The sequence below is a fragment of the Salvelinus namaycush genome, chromosome 41 (assembly GCF_016432855.1).
Source record: "Salvelinus namaycush isolate Seneca chromosome 41, SaNama_1.0, whole genome shotgun sequence".
Lineage (NCBI taxonomy): Eukaryota > Metazoa > Chordata > Actinopteri > Salmoniformes > Salmonidae > Salvelinus > Salvelinus namaycush.
In genome coordinates, this window is record NC_052347.1 from 5,288,122 (window position 1) to 5,304,207 (window position 16,086).

Sequence of the window (16,086 nt, forward strand, 5' to 3'; positions counted from 1 at the left end):
CAGAGTCGATCTCTAGTCAGTCACATGTTTTTATCACCACCAGATTTACTTTTGAAATTCTGAGGCACGCAATGTCCTTGTCGGGGTGCAAATAAACCTCAATGCCATTTCAAGTGGCTGGTGTGTAAAATGGCCTGCAGAGCTGTTTTTTTTCATTGTCTTCCCAACAGGCCTTTTCGCACGCTGTTTGGTTTCCGCGGTCACGATTTTAACAACACTCTGCACCCTTAATTGTCTCATCATCAAGGCGTACCCTATACACACCATAAACTGCTAATCGAAATGAACCTAAACTGGTCGAAATGTGTCATGTGAGTGGTTGTTGTTGTCGTTTTATGGCAAATGCACGAATGAAATGCACGACAGAACTAGAGCTTTACTATCTGAGGTTTACCATTGTGACCAAACCCATATTTGTATCTAATGTGTTTAGGGTGCACGCATGTTCATAAAAATATATATATATCACTGGGCATGCATGAGAACCGACTGATGTTGTTACTGACAAAAAGATACAAAGACACACTAACGTTATTTTCCCCCTTGATAGCCTATATAAAATACTGTGTACTGAACAGTACTGACAGCACCCAGGAGACACATGTATTTGTCTCCTCCTATTGGAGGAAACGAATGCACAGTATGCACTCTCCTAACAGACGAACACGTCTTGAAAAACGTCGATAAACCGTTAAACACATTATTATTTTTTACCGAAAAAAATGATACCTATATAACTATAATTTATTAACATAATTGACATTATCCTTCGGATAATACGTTTTTATTTCCCTAAATAAGTGCAACGGGGGTATAGCTCAGTGGTAGAGCATTTGACTGCAGATCAAGAGGTCCCCGGTTCAAATCCGGATGCCCCCTGTTTTGAACCCGCGAGCCAGTCGCGCCTAAGATCTATATAAAATACTGTGTACTGAACAGTACTGACAGCACCCAGGAGACACAAGTATTTGTCTCCTCCCATTGAAACGAATGCACAGTATGCACTCTCCTAACAGACGAAAAACGTCGATAAACCGTTAAACACATTATTATTTTTTACCGAAAAAAACGATACCTATATAACCACAATCTATTAACATATAAATGACATTATCCTTTCGGATAATTCGTTTTTATTTTCCTAATGAAGTGCAACGGGGGTATAGCTCAGTGGTAGAGCATTTGACTGCAGATCAAGAGGTCCCCGGTTCAAATCCGGATGCCCCCTATTTTGAACCCGCGAGCCAGTAAGTGTAGCTGTTAGAAACAATTCGGTATATAATATAATATAAACCTTGGATTGCTGACGCTTTGTTTTGGCAATTATAAACTGGGTGGTTTGAGCCCTGAATGCTGATTGGCTGACATAAGTGGTATATTTAAGCAATAAGGCATGAGAGGGTCTGGTATATGGCCAATATACCACGGCTAAGGGCTGATCTTAGGCGCGACGCATGGCCATATACCACAACCCCCCGAGGTGCCTTATTGCTATTTTAAACTGGTTACCAGCGTAATTAGAGCAGTAAAAATAAATGTTTGTCATACCCGTGGTATACAGTCTGATATACCATGGCTGTCAGCCAATCAGTATTCAGGGCTCGAACCACCCAGTTTATAATTAAGCAATAGGGCATCAGGGGGTGTGGTATATGGCTAATAAACCACGGCTAAAGGCTGTTCTTACGCAACACACAGTGTCTGGACACAGCCCTTAGCTGTGGTATATTGGCCATATACCACAAACCCCTAAGGTGCCTCATTGCTATTATAAACTGCTTACCAACATAATCAGAGCAGTAAAAATAAATGTTTTGTCATACCTGTAGTATACGGTTTGATATACCACGGCTGTCAGCCAATCTGCATTCAGGGCTCGAACCACCCAGTTTATAACAGACCATATACAACTGGTATGACAAAACATTTATTTTCACTGTTCTAATTACGAGGGTAAACAGTTTAAAATAGCAATAAGGTACCTCGGCAACCCTACAAAATGTACATAGAAATGTGAGTTATAGATCTGTCATTTTTATTGAAAGCAAGTCTAAGAAGCCATATATCTGCACTATTTCTATGCTTCCTGTTCTTAAGTTTAGTTTTTGAGTCTTTTAAGTTCGGTTTTGTACAGAAGCTTCAAACAGCTGAAAATACAATATTTTTGGTTGCAAAAAATATATTTCACAATACATGGTACAGTGATTCTCCAGTTTCAAATAACTGAAAATACAACATATTTGGTTATAAAAAAATATTTCACAATGGGTTGGATGGTACAGTGATTCTCTACAATGTTTAGCGCCATAATTATAAAGTATGCATTAAGGTGTCTGTAATAGCATAAACCTGGCAAAAACAAATGTAGACATTAATAAATGCATTTCTATAGCTTCCAAAATATTTTTTTACAAAGGTGGGGGAGTGCGAAGATGGAGAGGTTGCTTCAAAACAGCACCCCCTGTCAGTCATCTAGTGCAGTGGTTCCCAACCAGGGGTACTAGGACCCCTGGGGATACTTGGCCTATCCACGGGGGAAACTTGAGAATATTATTTTCATGAGCTATAATAAAATATCCCAGAAATGTGCCATATACACAAAAAGCATATTCCTTACAAATTTGTTTACATCCCTGTTAGTGAGCATTTCTCCTTTGCCAAGACAATCCATCCACCTAGACAGGTGTGGCATATCAAGAAGCTGATAAAACAGCATGCTCATTACACAGGTGCACCTTGTGCTGGGGACAATAAAAGGCCACTAAAATGTTTTGTCACAGGACACAATGCCACAGATGTCTCAAGTAGAGGTCGACCGATTATGATTTTTCAACGCCGATACCGATACCGATTATTGGAGGACCAAAAAAAGCCGATACCGATTAATCAGCCGATTTTTTTTATTTATTTGTAATAATGACAATTACAACAATACTGAATGAACACTTATTTTAACTTAATATAATACATCAAAATCAATTTAGCCTCAAATAAATAATGAAACATGTTCAATTTGGTTTAAATAATGCAAAAACAAAGTGTTGGAGAAGAAAGTAAAAGTGCAATATGTGCCATGTAAGAAAGCTAACGTTTAAGTTCCTTGCTCAGAACATGAGAACATATGAAAGCTGGTGGTTCCTTTTAACATGAGTCTTCAATATTCCCAGGTAAGAAGTTTTAGGTTGTAGTTATTATAGGAATTATAGGACTATTTCTCTCTATACCATTTGTATTTCATTAACCTTTGACTATTGAATGTTCTTATAGGCACTTTAGTATTGCCAGTGTAACAGTATAGAGAGAAATAGCTCCTACCTGGCTCCTACCTGGGCTCGAACCAGGAACACAACGAGAACAGCCACCCTCGAAGCAGCGTTACCCATGCAGAGCAAGGGGAATAACTACTCCAAGTCTCAGAGCGAGTGACGTTTGAAACGCTATTAGCGCGCACCCCGCTAACTAGCTAGCCATTTCACATCGGTTACACCAGCCTAATCTCGGGAGTTGATAGGCTTGAAGCACAGCGAAGAGCTTCTGGCAAAACGCAGGAAAGTGCTGTTTGAATGAATGCTTACAAGCCTGCTGCTGCCTACCACCGCTCAGTCAGACTGCTCTATCAAATCATAGACTTAGTTATAACATAACACACAGAAATACGAGCCTTAGGTCATTAATATGGTCGAATCCGGAAACTATCATCTCGAAAACAAGACGTTTATTCTTTCAGTGAAATACGGAACCATTCCGTATTTTATCTAACGGGTGGCATCCATAAATCTAAATATTCCTGTTACATTGCACAACCTTCAATGTTATGTCATAATTACGTAAAATTCTGGCAAATTAGGCGGCCCAAACTGTTGCATATACACTGACTCTGCGTGCAATGAACGCAAGAGAAGTGACACAATTTCACCTGGTTAATATTGCATGCTAACCGGGATCTCTTTTAGCTAAATATGCAGGTTTAAAAATATATACTTCTGTGTATTGATTTTAAGAAAGGCATTGATGTTTATGGTTAGGTACACATTGGAGCAACGATACGCACCGCAACGATTAAATGCAACGCAGGACACGCTAGATAAACTAGTAATATCATCAACCATGTGTAGTTAACTAGTGATTATGATTGATTGTTTTTTATAAGATAAGTTTAATGCTAGCTAGCAACTTACCTTGGCTTCTACTGCATTCGCGTAACAGGCAGGCTCCTCGTGGAGTGCAGTGTAAATCAGGTGGTTAGAGCATTGGACTAGTTAACTGTAAGGTTGCAAGATTGAATCCCCCGAGCTGACAAGGTAAAAATCTGTCGTTCTGCCCCTGAACGAGGCAGTTAACCCACCGTTCCTAGGCCGTCATTGAAAATAAGAATGTGTTCTTAACTGACTTGCCTAGTTAAATAAAGATTAAATAAAGGTGTAAAAAAATATATGTTTTGACCAAATCGGTGTCCAAAAATACAGATTTCCGATTGTTCTGAAAACTTGAAATCGGCCCTAATTAATTGGCCATTCCGATTAATCGGTCGAACTCTAGTCTCAAGTTGAGGGAGTGTGCAATTGACATGCTGGCTGCAGGAATGTCCAACAGACCTGTTGCCAGAGAATTGAATGTTCATTTCTCTACCATAAGCCACCTCCAACATCGTTTTAGAGAATTCGGCAGTACATCCAACCGGCCTAACAACTGCAGACCACGAGTAACCACGCCAGTCCAGGACCTCTACATCCGGCTTCTTCACCTGTGGGATCGTCTGAGAAGGGGGGTGGGGGGGGGGTACTGAGATTTATGTCTGTAAAAAGCCCTTTTGTGGGGAAAAACTCATTCTTATTGACGGGGCCTGGCTCCCAAGTGGGTGGGCCTATGCCCTCCCATGGCTGCATCCCTGCCCAGTCATGTGAAATCCATAGATTAGGGCCTAATTATTTTATTTCAATTGACCGATTTCCTTCTATGAAGTGTAACTCAGTAAAACCTTTGAAATTGCTGCATGTTGCGCTTATATTTTTGTTCAGTATATAAATCATTGGTTCAGACGTTCCCAAACTATTCCATCTGTAATTCCCCGACTACAAAGAAGGCAGCCCAGTCACCAGTTTATCAATAATAACATTTATTTGTACAAAAAATATTTTGTACACCGTAAAATACTGTATATGTATAAAAAATAATAATCATGATTAAGCTGTTTTAAATCAGACAATACTTGTTTGTCTTCTTGCTTTTTAACAGAAATCATGATACTATTTTTCACTGTCAAGCAACCACCTTTTTTTCTTCTTTGATATAAATACTTCCAAGTCATTTGTGCATTGATAGCTTAGAAGGCTGAGCACCAGTCTGATCCCCATTAGGTCTGGCCTCTTAACCTGTGTACTGTGGTTTTCCTCAAGTCAGAGGTACAAAACTGTATGTTAAAGAAATCCAATGCAACCTCCCATTCCATCTCTGTGGACTTCATGAGGACAGGAGGCTTAAATACTGTGATATGTCCTTATTCAGCTTATGTGGGACATACTGTGTCACCCTCGTGGAATCAGGTCTGACAGGTAGGATTCTTATGTAAACATGGTGGACATCTAGAACAGAGTCTCACACACTATAACACACACACACACCCATGCTAACGCAAATGCACAATGGCATACCCTGGCATGCCTTGTTGAGGTTCTGCCAGGTTCCTCCAGGCCTCCTCTATCGCGATGGACCCTGGTCAGCCCTTGCAGACACAGTAAGGCCTGGGTAAGGCATGCGGGTGACAGGGCAGGTCTGGGGCCAGCCCTGGGGCTCAGAGGGGCAGCGTCACAACAGATAGTGGAGGTCCTGATCTGGGCACTGTGGCTTCAGCTGCAATGTCTGAGAGGTTGTGTTTGTTGGGTCAAAGGATAGCTGTCCTGGTTCCAATTGGGATGAGCCCACGGAAGGAGTTCTAACTGGCCAGTACACGAGACCTCATCCAGTCCAGACTGGCAGGTAGTCTGGAGGTTAGGAGAAAGAGATGGAAATGGTTTTGAAAATTAAACTGTGTTTGAGTGACTTAAGGTTATTTATGATGGGAATGTTATAACACACACACACACTGAGGAGGCCCAGGTGTGTCTGTAGTTATGCAGTGTACTCACCCCTCCCCTGTGAGGGCACAGCAGGCCTGTACATGCCAGGAGTGGGCTGTGATGGAGTTGAGGGTGAGGCACTGGGAGATCTCTGCCACGGTCATAGAGTCCTTCATGTCCTGCTTGTTGGCCAGAACTAGAATCGCAGCATTCTGTAGGTCCTACACACCAGTCAGACAGGACAGGAGAGATAGGCAGGGTTAGAGTCTGTAGGTACAACACACACCAGTCACAATGGACAGGAGAGAAGAGAGAGAGGCACAGTTCTCTCTTGTTTTTATATTCAACATATTTACACGTCTGAGCGTTTCCTGTGGTAATCTACAGAATCTCACCGCGGTGACGTCTCAGATAATAGAAAAGAACAGCGACAGCGGAACAGAAACTGAGCAGCTCAGCTGTCAATGCACAGATTCACACAGGGGAAATGTTGAAACGACCCATCGTGGTTTTGCGATCAGTTTGTTTGCTCTGTAGTGGTGATATGAGTCATCTTGAAAGCATGAACACAGCTCACGCGTACACGTTAAAGCTACAATGTGTCACTTTTTGGGCAACCTGATCAAATTCACATAGAAATGTGAGTTACAGATCTGCCATTCTCATTGAAAGCAAGTCTAAGAAGCGGTTTTATACCCCAGCGTCAAACAGAAGAAAAATAAATAAATTGTTATCAAAAATATATTTTCACAGCGGTTTGGATGGCACAACAATTTTCTACACTATACATTGCTTGTTGAATCACATCACTGAAATTAGGTGAACTATTGGAATTTTAGCAAACAGGAAATGGCGGAGCGATTTATGCATATTGCACCTTTAAAAAACACTCTACAACAAAGCTTTCTTAATGTCCAACAAGTTTCTCTGCCATTAACCTTGTTCTGAACACCTCCAAAACAAAGGTAATGTGGTTTGGTAAGAAGAATGCCCCTCTCCCCAAAGGTGTGATTACTATCTCTGAGGGTTTAGAGCTTGAGGTAGTCACCTCATACAAGTACTTGGGAGTATGGCTAGACGGTACACAGTCCTTCTCTCGGCACATATCAAAGCTGCAGGCTGAGGTTAAATCTAGACTTGGTTTCCTTTATTGTAATCAATAAAGGAAACCCTCTTTCACCACAGCTGCCAAACTAACCCTGATTCAGAGGACCATACTACCCATGCTAGATTATGGAGACATCATATATAGAGCGGCTAGATGTTCTTTACCATTCGGCCATCAGATTTGCCACCAATGCTCTTTATAGGATACATCACTGCACTCTATACTCCTCTGTAAACTGGTCATCTCTGTATACCCGTCGCAAGACGGGTTGATGCTTATTTATAAAACCCTCTTAGGCCTCACTCGCCCCTATCTGAGATATCTACTGCAGCCCTCATCCTCCACATACAACAACCGTTCAGCCAGTCACATTCTGTTAAAGGTCTCCAAAGCACACACATCCATAGGTCACTCCTCTTTTCAGTTCGCTGCAGCTAGCGACTGGAACGAGCTGCAAAAAAACACTCAAACTGGACAGTTTCATCTCTTCATTCAAAGACTCAATCATGGACACTCTTCCTGACAGTTGTGGCTGCTTCGTGTGATTTCTTGTTGTCTCTACCTTCTTGCCCTTTGTGCTGTTGTCTGTGCGCAATAACGTTTGTACCATGTTTTGTGCTGCTGCCATGTTGTGTTGCTACCATGTTTTTGTCATGTTATGTTGCTACCATGCTGTGTTGTCATGTGTTGCTGCCATGCTATGTTGTTGTCTTAGGTCTCTCTTTATGTAGTGATTTATCTCTCTTGTCGTGATGTGTGTTTTGTCCTATATAGATATATTTTTTAAATATATATATATATTTTTTTTAAATCCCAGCCCCGTCCCTCTTGCATTTGAAACTGGTCTTCAGAAAAAAAATATTTAAACAGTAAGGTTGAGCTGACCCCCCCAAAAAAACCCAGGTGGTTGTTACCTCATGTTCAAGCATGCGGTGAAGTTCATCTTTGTTCAGAGTTAGGCGCTCCCGGTCTGTGCTGTCCACAACTAGAATCACAATCTAAAGAGAGACAAAACAACTGAATAGCCTGGCCAAAGGGGACCAACTTACTCACTTAACTGTACCCCCAGGCTCTGAGTGCTCTCATCTCATCAACGTTTAACACGACTTCAGTAACAGTCTAAAGTGTTAGAGGAATACTCAGGACAGCAGACTGATATGGTTAGTTCTATAACAGATGATGTAATAGTGTTCCCACGCCTTATCAATGACAACAACAATCAGCTGCTGGTTCAAGTGTAATAACTCAATGTTGGCCTAATCGTTGGGCAGCTGAAAAACACCTCGTCTCCGGCTGTAGCTATTCAGACCGTCTCGGAGGGAAAAAGGGGAAGTTAGAGCAAAAAGTGTTCACCAGGGCTCTATTTCTACACCAGCTGTAACTGGCCAGAAACCAACACACACGTTGCTTACGTAGACTTCCTGCGGCGAACACACACCAACAGATCCGTACCTCTGTGTTGCAGTAGTAGGAGTTCCAGCTGGCTCTCAGGCTCTCCTGGCCTCCGACGTCCCACACCAGGAAGCGGGTCTTGCGTACAGAGATCTCCTCTACGTTGCTGCCAATGGTGGGGGAGGTGTGGACCGCCTCTTTGGTAAGGCTGAGGGGACAGAGTGATTGTGGTGACTAAGTGGTTATACATATCACTTGCATACATGTTTGACTTTTGCGATCATGAATTACACAAATCTATTTTGATAGCACTCACAATTGGTAGAGGATAGTGGTCTTCCCAGCATTGTCCAGGCCCACTATGATCACTTTGTGCTCTATGAGAGAAGGAATGAGGAAAGTCATTTACACACTTCTACATAACAAACACACAGATTGCAATTCACAGATCTGTGACCCCCAAAGCTAATCAATCCTCGCCATGATAACACATCAGACTGATGGACTCTCTTTGAAGAGGCTGTTCGGGATAAAAAATACCAGATCGGAAAAACATGGGCAGACGTTCTTTATTATCCAAATGGGGTCAAAGTCTCGCTGTGTTTGTTTGCAGTGGTATGATTAGGTAAAACAAGGACCATTTGACTATTTTTTTTTATTACATTTTATTTCACCTTTATTTAACCAGGTAAGCTAGTTGAGAACAAGTTCTCATTTACAACTGCGACCTGGCCAAGATCCTGATAGTAAACCCCAGCGACCTCTTACCCTGCCATCATCTCATCAACGAGGTAAACAGTACTGATTGACAAAATGTTATTGGTTGCATAATATTACTGCAATTCACTACCGCTACATAGAAAACAGACACGGGACACGTGTGCATTACGTAGACACAGTGAACAGAACATCCAGTACGGACTAGCTCGCGTCCCACAGAAATTAACCAGTTATTGGAAGGTGCCCGGTGTAGTTAGAGAATTGAAGCACATCGACGTAGGCTATGCCGAAATTGTCAATTTTATTAAACTGTTCACTCTAACGTTATTGAAAATCACGTCTAACAGCTTTTCTTGCGTTTTCTCATCATTTACATCCAGTTCATAACAACACCGTGCTACAAAGCAGCTGACGTTAGTAAACCAAGCAAGCACAAATGATCAGGCACTGAGTGGAGATTATTTAGGAGCAACAATAACAGCAGTAAATTAGCTAAATGTACCCAGGCAGACAAATGATTAACGTTTACCTCTATCTCCGAAGACAGTCATCAGCTTGGTAAAAAGTAGTCCCATATCCACCGGCGATGAGAATGAAGACAACTCAAAAGAAGAATGAAAATATTTCCAACAGAGCAAATCAGATAGCTGTTAACGTTAGCTGGCTAGCTAACACAATAGGCACCCCACAATTCGAGCTAACGTTAGCTACCTAAATTACTGTATTGATAACTAACCCTGTGCTGTGCTTTGATGCTTTTAAGCCCAGCTACCTGGAAAACATTAGGTAGCACAGCCTAGAAAAGTATTTTTCCTACGTTCATCGACACAAACAGAACTAGATATGTGCCCATGGGTTGTCTATCGATACCAAATTGATTCTGAGATCAAAATAGGCAATGCATTCTTGTACTTAGCTAGCTAGATTTTGGGGGATGACTGGAGCGAGTCACGGAAAAAGGCGGGGCAAAGGAATTCCTCAGCTAAAAGAGGGCGTGGCCACGCGTCTATCGCTAAACATGACGCTAATATGACGAATGAGGAAAACGCTAAACGCATCAACCCACACATGGATGCGGAAGTACTTTATAGTTCCTCAAGGGGAATTCTACATGTTTATTAATAGTGACCAAAAGTGAAACAATGACGGTGACATTTACCTGGAATGTCCTTTTTATTCCTGTGATTGAGATTGTGTTTCTCATAATCTTCAGGGCATGACTTTCCAAATTAACCTCACCCATGAGCACACACTGGGTGATTCAACGTTGTTTCAACGTCATTTCAATGTACTGTAATTACATTAAACCAACTTGGAATAGACGTTGAATTGATGTCTGTGCCCAGTGGGCAGGGTCACTAGCTGATCCCCTTCAATCACATGAATATCCATCAATTGTTTTAAAAACGTCACTCTGCACTAATATTAGTTGCCCTGTAAAGTACTGTGTACTTTGATCAAGCCTCATTTCAAGGGGATTCTACAGGTGATATTTATTGATAGTATCAAAAAGTAAAACAATGACTGTGACATTTCCCTGGAATTCCCTTTCTATTCCTGTGAATGAGAATGTGTTTGAATAAACTTCAGGGCTTGACTTTCCCAAGTTAAAATGTCCTCTCAACACTGGTGGTAGAAGTGATAGTCCCACAACACGAGGCTTCTGCTTAGAAGTCTGGATCTTTATGGCAGTGGAGGGGGTAATGTGTTTGCCATGTAACTTCAGGATCACTAGCTGTTCCACTTCAATCACATTCATATATTTTAAAAACGGTATTATCACACTCATATCTTAGTTGCCCCTTGAAGCGTATGCCCCAGTGCTCCTACTGAATATCATAGCCGGATCCCACCTGAATATTTCCAACACTGACATCCACCCTAATCCGAACACTGATCAGGCCTCTATTTATTTACATGGGATTCACTCAAGAATCGTGTAATGGTAGGACTCAGGGGTCACTTTTTTTTCCACCTTTATTGAACCAGGTAGGCCAGTTGAGAACAAGTTCTCATTTACAACTGCGACCTGGCCAAGATAAAGCAAAGCAGTGCAACAAAAAACAACAACACAGAGTTACACATGGGATAAACAAAAGTACAGTCAATAACACAATAGAAAAATCTATGTACAGTGTGTGCAAATGGAGTAAGGAGGTATGGCAATGAATAGGCCATAGTGGCGAAGTAATTACAATTTAGCAAATTAACACTGGAGTGATAGATGTGCAGGTGATGATGTGCAAGTAGAAATACTGGTGTGCAAAAGAGCAAAAAAGTAAATAAAAACAATATGGGGATGAGGGAGGGAGTTGGATGGGCTATTTACAGGTGGGCTGTGTACAGCTGCAGCGATCGGTAAGCTGCTCAGATAGCTGATGCTTAAAGTTAGTGAGGGAGATATAAGTCTCCAACTTCAGCGATTTTTGCAATTCGTTCCAGTCATTGGCAGCAGAGAACTGGAAGGAAAGGCAGCCAAAGGAGGTGTTGGCTTTGGGGATGACCAGTGAAATTTACCTGCTGGAGCACGTGCTACGGGTGGGTGTTGTTATGGTGACCAGTGAGCTGAGATAAGGCGGAGCTTTACCTAGAAAAGACTTATAGATGACCTGGAGCCAGTGGGTCTGGCAATGAACATGTAGCGTGGGCCAGCCAACAAGAGCATACAGGTCGCAGTGTTGGGTGGTATATGGGGCTTTGGTGACAAAACGGCTGGCACTGTGATAGACTGCATCCAGTTTGCTGAGTAGAGTGTTGGAGGCTATTTTGTAAATGACATCGCCAAAGTCGAAGATCGGTAGGATAGTCAGTTTTACGAGGGTATGTTTGGCAGCGTGAGTGAAGGAGGCTTTGTTGTGAAATAGGAAGCCAATTCTATATTTAATTTTGGATTGGAGATGCTTAATGTGAGTCTGGAAGGAGAGTTTACGGTCTAACCAGACACCTAGGTATTTGTAGTTGTCCACATATTCTAAGTCAGAACCATCCAGACTCCAGAGTAGTGATGCTGGTCGGGAGGGCGCAGGCTGCGATCGGTTGAAGAGCATGCATTTAGTTTTACTAGCGTTTAAGAGCAATTGGAGGCCACAGAAGGAGTGTTGTATGGCATTGAAGCTCATCTGGAGGTTTGTCAACACAGTGACTTTGGGTCATGATGTGGGCGTTAGGGAAAGCCTTAAAAACGATGCAACATATGATCTCAGATTCAGGAAGAGGGACCACCACACCCAAACTTCTAGATATTGAGTTAACTACTTCCTCCTATGGAACATTATATGGTTCTAACTTCCTTTTAAAGTGTCTGGAATTTTAAAAATATATACATAGTTTCCTCCACAGTGTATGCATGACAGCACAGGGCATGCCACGCTCTACGCTGAGTCCTGCGGCTGTTGTGTTTTCAACCAGAGATGAGTCAAAAACCACAAGTTCTTAAGAAGCTTTCTTCTTTTTTTTTCCTTTGTCAGAGAAACAGAAACCATATTTTAAGCCATAGTTTATGTAACAAAAGGTGAACTACAGCAAGCTTCAGCTATCATACGTATTGTCACGTCATGCACCGGATGAGGTTTTCTGTTATTTGACAACGGCTTCAATCATCAATATACTTAAGTTACTGTATGGTTTTGGGTTGCATTGCAAGAACTGAGTGATCGTTTAAATGAAAGTATAGCTAATTTAAATGGCAAACTAATGTATTCAGTCGTACAGCCCTCTAGGTGTGGAGGATGTGCAAGTGTGTGTCCCTGATAATCAGTGATATCATTTCACAAAACAAAGGAGATGATTGTGGACTTCCGGAAACAGCAGAGGGAGCACCTCCCCTCAATGTGGCTTGCCACCTTTAAATTAGCTATATTTTAAGTTAAACGATCACCACATCGACGGGACAGTAGTGGAGGTGGGACGTTTTAAATTCCTCGGCATACACATCACAGACAAATTTAAATGGTCCACCCACACAGACAGTTGTGAAGAAGGTGCAACAGCGCCTCTTCAACGTCAGGAGGCTGAAGAAATGTAGCTTGCCACCTAAAACCCTGACAAACTTTAACAGATGCACAATTGAGAGCATCCTGTCGGGCTGTATCACCGGATGGTATGACAAGTGCACCGCCCTCAGCCACAAGGCTTTGCAGAGGGTGGTGCGGTCTGCACAAAACATCACCGGGGGCAAATTACCTGCCCTCCAGGATACTTACAGCACCCGATGTCACAGGAAGGCAAAAAATATCAACAAATAGACAACAACCACCCGACCCACTGCCTGTTCACCCCGCTACCTGGGACCGAGAGACTGAAAAGGCCATCAGACTGTTAAACAGCCATCACTAACACAGAGAGGCTGCTGCCTACATACTCAAATCATTGGCCACTTTAATAAATGGATCACTAGTCACTTAAATAATGCCACTTTAATAATGTTTACATATCTTACATTACTCATCTCATATGTATATACTGTATCTTATACCATCTATTGCATCTTGCCTATGTCGCTCAGTCATCCATATATTTATATGTACATATTCTTATTCCATCCCTTTAGATTTGTGCGTATTAGGTAGTTGTTGTGGAATTGTTAGATTACTCGTTATATATATTACTGCACTGTTGGAACTACAAGCACAAGCATTTCGCTACACTCGCATTAACATCTGCTAACCATGTGTATGTGTCACGTTCGTCGTAGTGAGGAGACCAAGGCGCAGCGTGATGTGAATACATTTTTTTTTAAATTAACGAATGAAACACTAAACAAAACAAAACGAACGTGAAGCTATAAATAACTGAGTGCTGACATGCAACTACACATAGACAACTACCCACAAATACAGGTGGGATAAAGAGCTACCTAAGTATGGTTCTCAGAGACGATAGACAGCTGCCTCTGATTGAGAACCACACCCGGCCAAACACACAGAAATACAAATCATAGAAAAAGGAACATAGAATGCCCACCCAAATCACACCCTGACCAAACCAAAATAGAGACATAAAAAGCTCTCTACGGTCAGGGCGTGACAGTATGTGACCAATAAGATTTGATTTGATCAAAGGAGTGACACAATGAAATTCCCAAGCATCTTTTTTTTTGATTAAAATTTTAATTAAAATACGAATTTATCCACAGATTAAAAATGAAAGGCAGAAAAAGCAAAATGTAGCTACAATCAGGCACCAATGATAAATGTCCTTTCATCTTTTTAACAATTGCGATAACGCAACAATAAACATTATTTACGAATCATTATTTAATATTTATTTATTTGACTGAAGAAAGGGGTGGGCAGAAGGAGCCCACCAAAAACATTTGTGGATCCTCCATTTAGTTAACTGAGTTGAAGACCATGTTTTGTACCTATCCCCGCCCCCCTTTACACTCTTCTCACTAGCGCTAAATAACTGAAGACCTTATAAAATACAAATGTCCACAGGAAAAACGACACCAAAGTCAGTTAGAAATCAAGAAGAGAAGTGCATGGCATCTGACATTCAGACATGCTAGCTGTTTGGTTGAACGTTTGGGGTGATTTACCACGCAAAACAACTCTTACATAACTGTTAGCGTGCCCTATAACAAGTAAACAACACAAAGCTGGTGCAGAGAAAACAAGATGGTGGTGGACATCGTGCTGGAGCAACAGAGTTGGCTACAGTGCAGGGTAGTAGCCAAGAAGACACATACCGTAGAGACACACAGATATGAAAACAGTGAGTGTGACAAGAGTTAAGACATCCCACCATGACAATGGTGGACGTGGCTTGGCGAAACATTCCGGCACTTGTGATTGGAGTTTTCTTGAAGTGAAGTCTGCGGGTGTGAGAGACTATTAGGTAGGACATTTCATTCACGCGACTACTACTGTAGTGCTGCTTATGAACAGTACCACATTCGAAAAGACAATGTATACTAACACGAGCAAAGCTATCACCCACAGACAGACAGTATCCCTAAAATAGCAGGAAACAGATGTGGAAAACCAGACCAGACAAATACAGTTCTATTTAAATGCTATGGCTGAAGCCGGTTAGGGAAGAAGAAGTAGTATCTTTGGGGTGTTTCCTTTTATTCTTAGCATTAAGGTAAGTGTCAAACGAATAAACCAATTATCTGAATAAACTATTCTGAAGACAATATGGCAACTTTTCCACCAGATAGCTTTTAAGGTCTGGGTGATGAGGAATCGGACGGAGAGGGACTCAAAAAGCTTAGGATCCATCCTGAAAGTGTCTGAATCCTGAAGCTGAGCCTGAAGCTGTGGGGATAGAGATCCTGATGCTCTGTACTGTACATGGGACATACAACCCTGTTTAAGACTACAGAGGACATGACATGACAGACTACAGCTCTATCAGCCTTCACATTCTACACTACAGAGATTGAGCCATACGGATCACACAATCATAAATTCACAATCATAATGATAACTGTCCTCGTGCTGTCAGTTCAGTAGGATTCCATGGTATTCATGCAGTAGTACTAACAAAAGAAACTAAAAAGAGACCAACCAAACTGCTTTTTTTCTCTCAAAACATAAATAAATTGAATATAGCTAAAATAACCGGATGAGGTGTATGGCATCTGGCAGTTGTTTTTTTCTTTACAGCGTACTCAACAATGAGAAAAGTACCTCTTTAATAAGGGTTGTAAACAGATCAATTCATGAGCTTCTGATTGGCATGGCCCCCAAACCCACCCTCCTCTCCCCGCTAACCCCCTAGCCCTAACCGTGAAACCCCCTTCCTCCCTCCCTCCCTTCCCCAGTCTGTCTATCAGCCTCCTAGCCCATACGTTGTGATGTGTGT

At 41.8% G+C, this 16,086-nt stretch overlaps 1 protein-coding gene and 2 non-coding genes across 4 annotated transcripts; 2 read left to right on the forward strand and 1 right to left on the reverse strand.

Annotated features, from left to right (window-relative positions):
* Window positions 1-807: 807 nt before the first annotated feature.
* trnac-gca lies at window positions 808-879 on the forward strand. Its single transcript has one exon. It is a non-coding gene; the product is annotated as a tRNA-Cys (tRNA).
* A 277-nt stretch (window positions 880-1,156) lies between these two features.
* Window positions 1,157-1,228, forward strand: trnac-gca. The gene has a single exon. It is a non-coding gene; the product is annotated as a tRNA-Cys (tRNA).
* Window positions 1,229-5,092: 3,864 nt separating this feature from the next.
* LOC120034144 (ADP-ribosylation factor-like protein 5B) lies at window positions 5,093-10,225 on the reverse strand. 2 transcript variants are annotated; one of them, XM_038980589.1, is made up of 6 exons: window positions 9,806-10,223; window positions 8,873-8,933; window positions 8,617-8,764; window positions 8,079-8,162; window positions 6,126-6,277; window positions 5,093-5,981 (listed from the first exon to the last, which is right to left on the reverse strand). In XM_038980589.1, the coding sequence occupies exons 1-6, from the start codon at window positions 9,849-9,851 to the stop codon at window positions 5,933-5,935; spliced, it is 540 nt and encodes a 179-aa protein (XP_038836517.1). In that variant the 5' UTR covers window positions 9,852-10,223; the 3' UTR covers window positions 5,093-5,932. The 2 variants fall into 2 exon arrangements, with proteins under 2 accessions (XP_038836517.1, XP_038836518.1); XM_038980590.1 differs by lacking the exon at window positions 8,079-8,162 and having other exon boundaries at window positions 9,806-10,225.
* Between the last annotated feature and the right edge of the window lie 5,861 nt (window positions 10,226-16,086).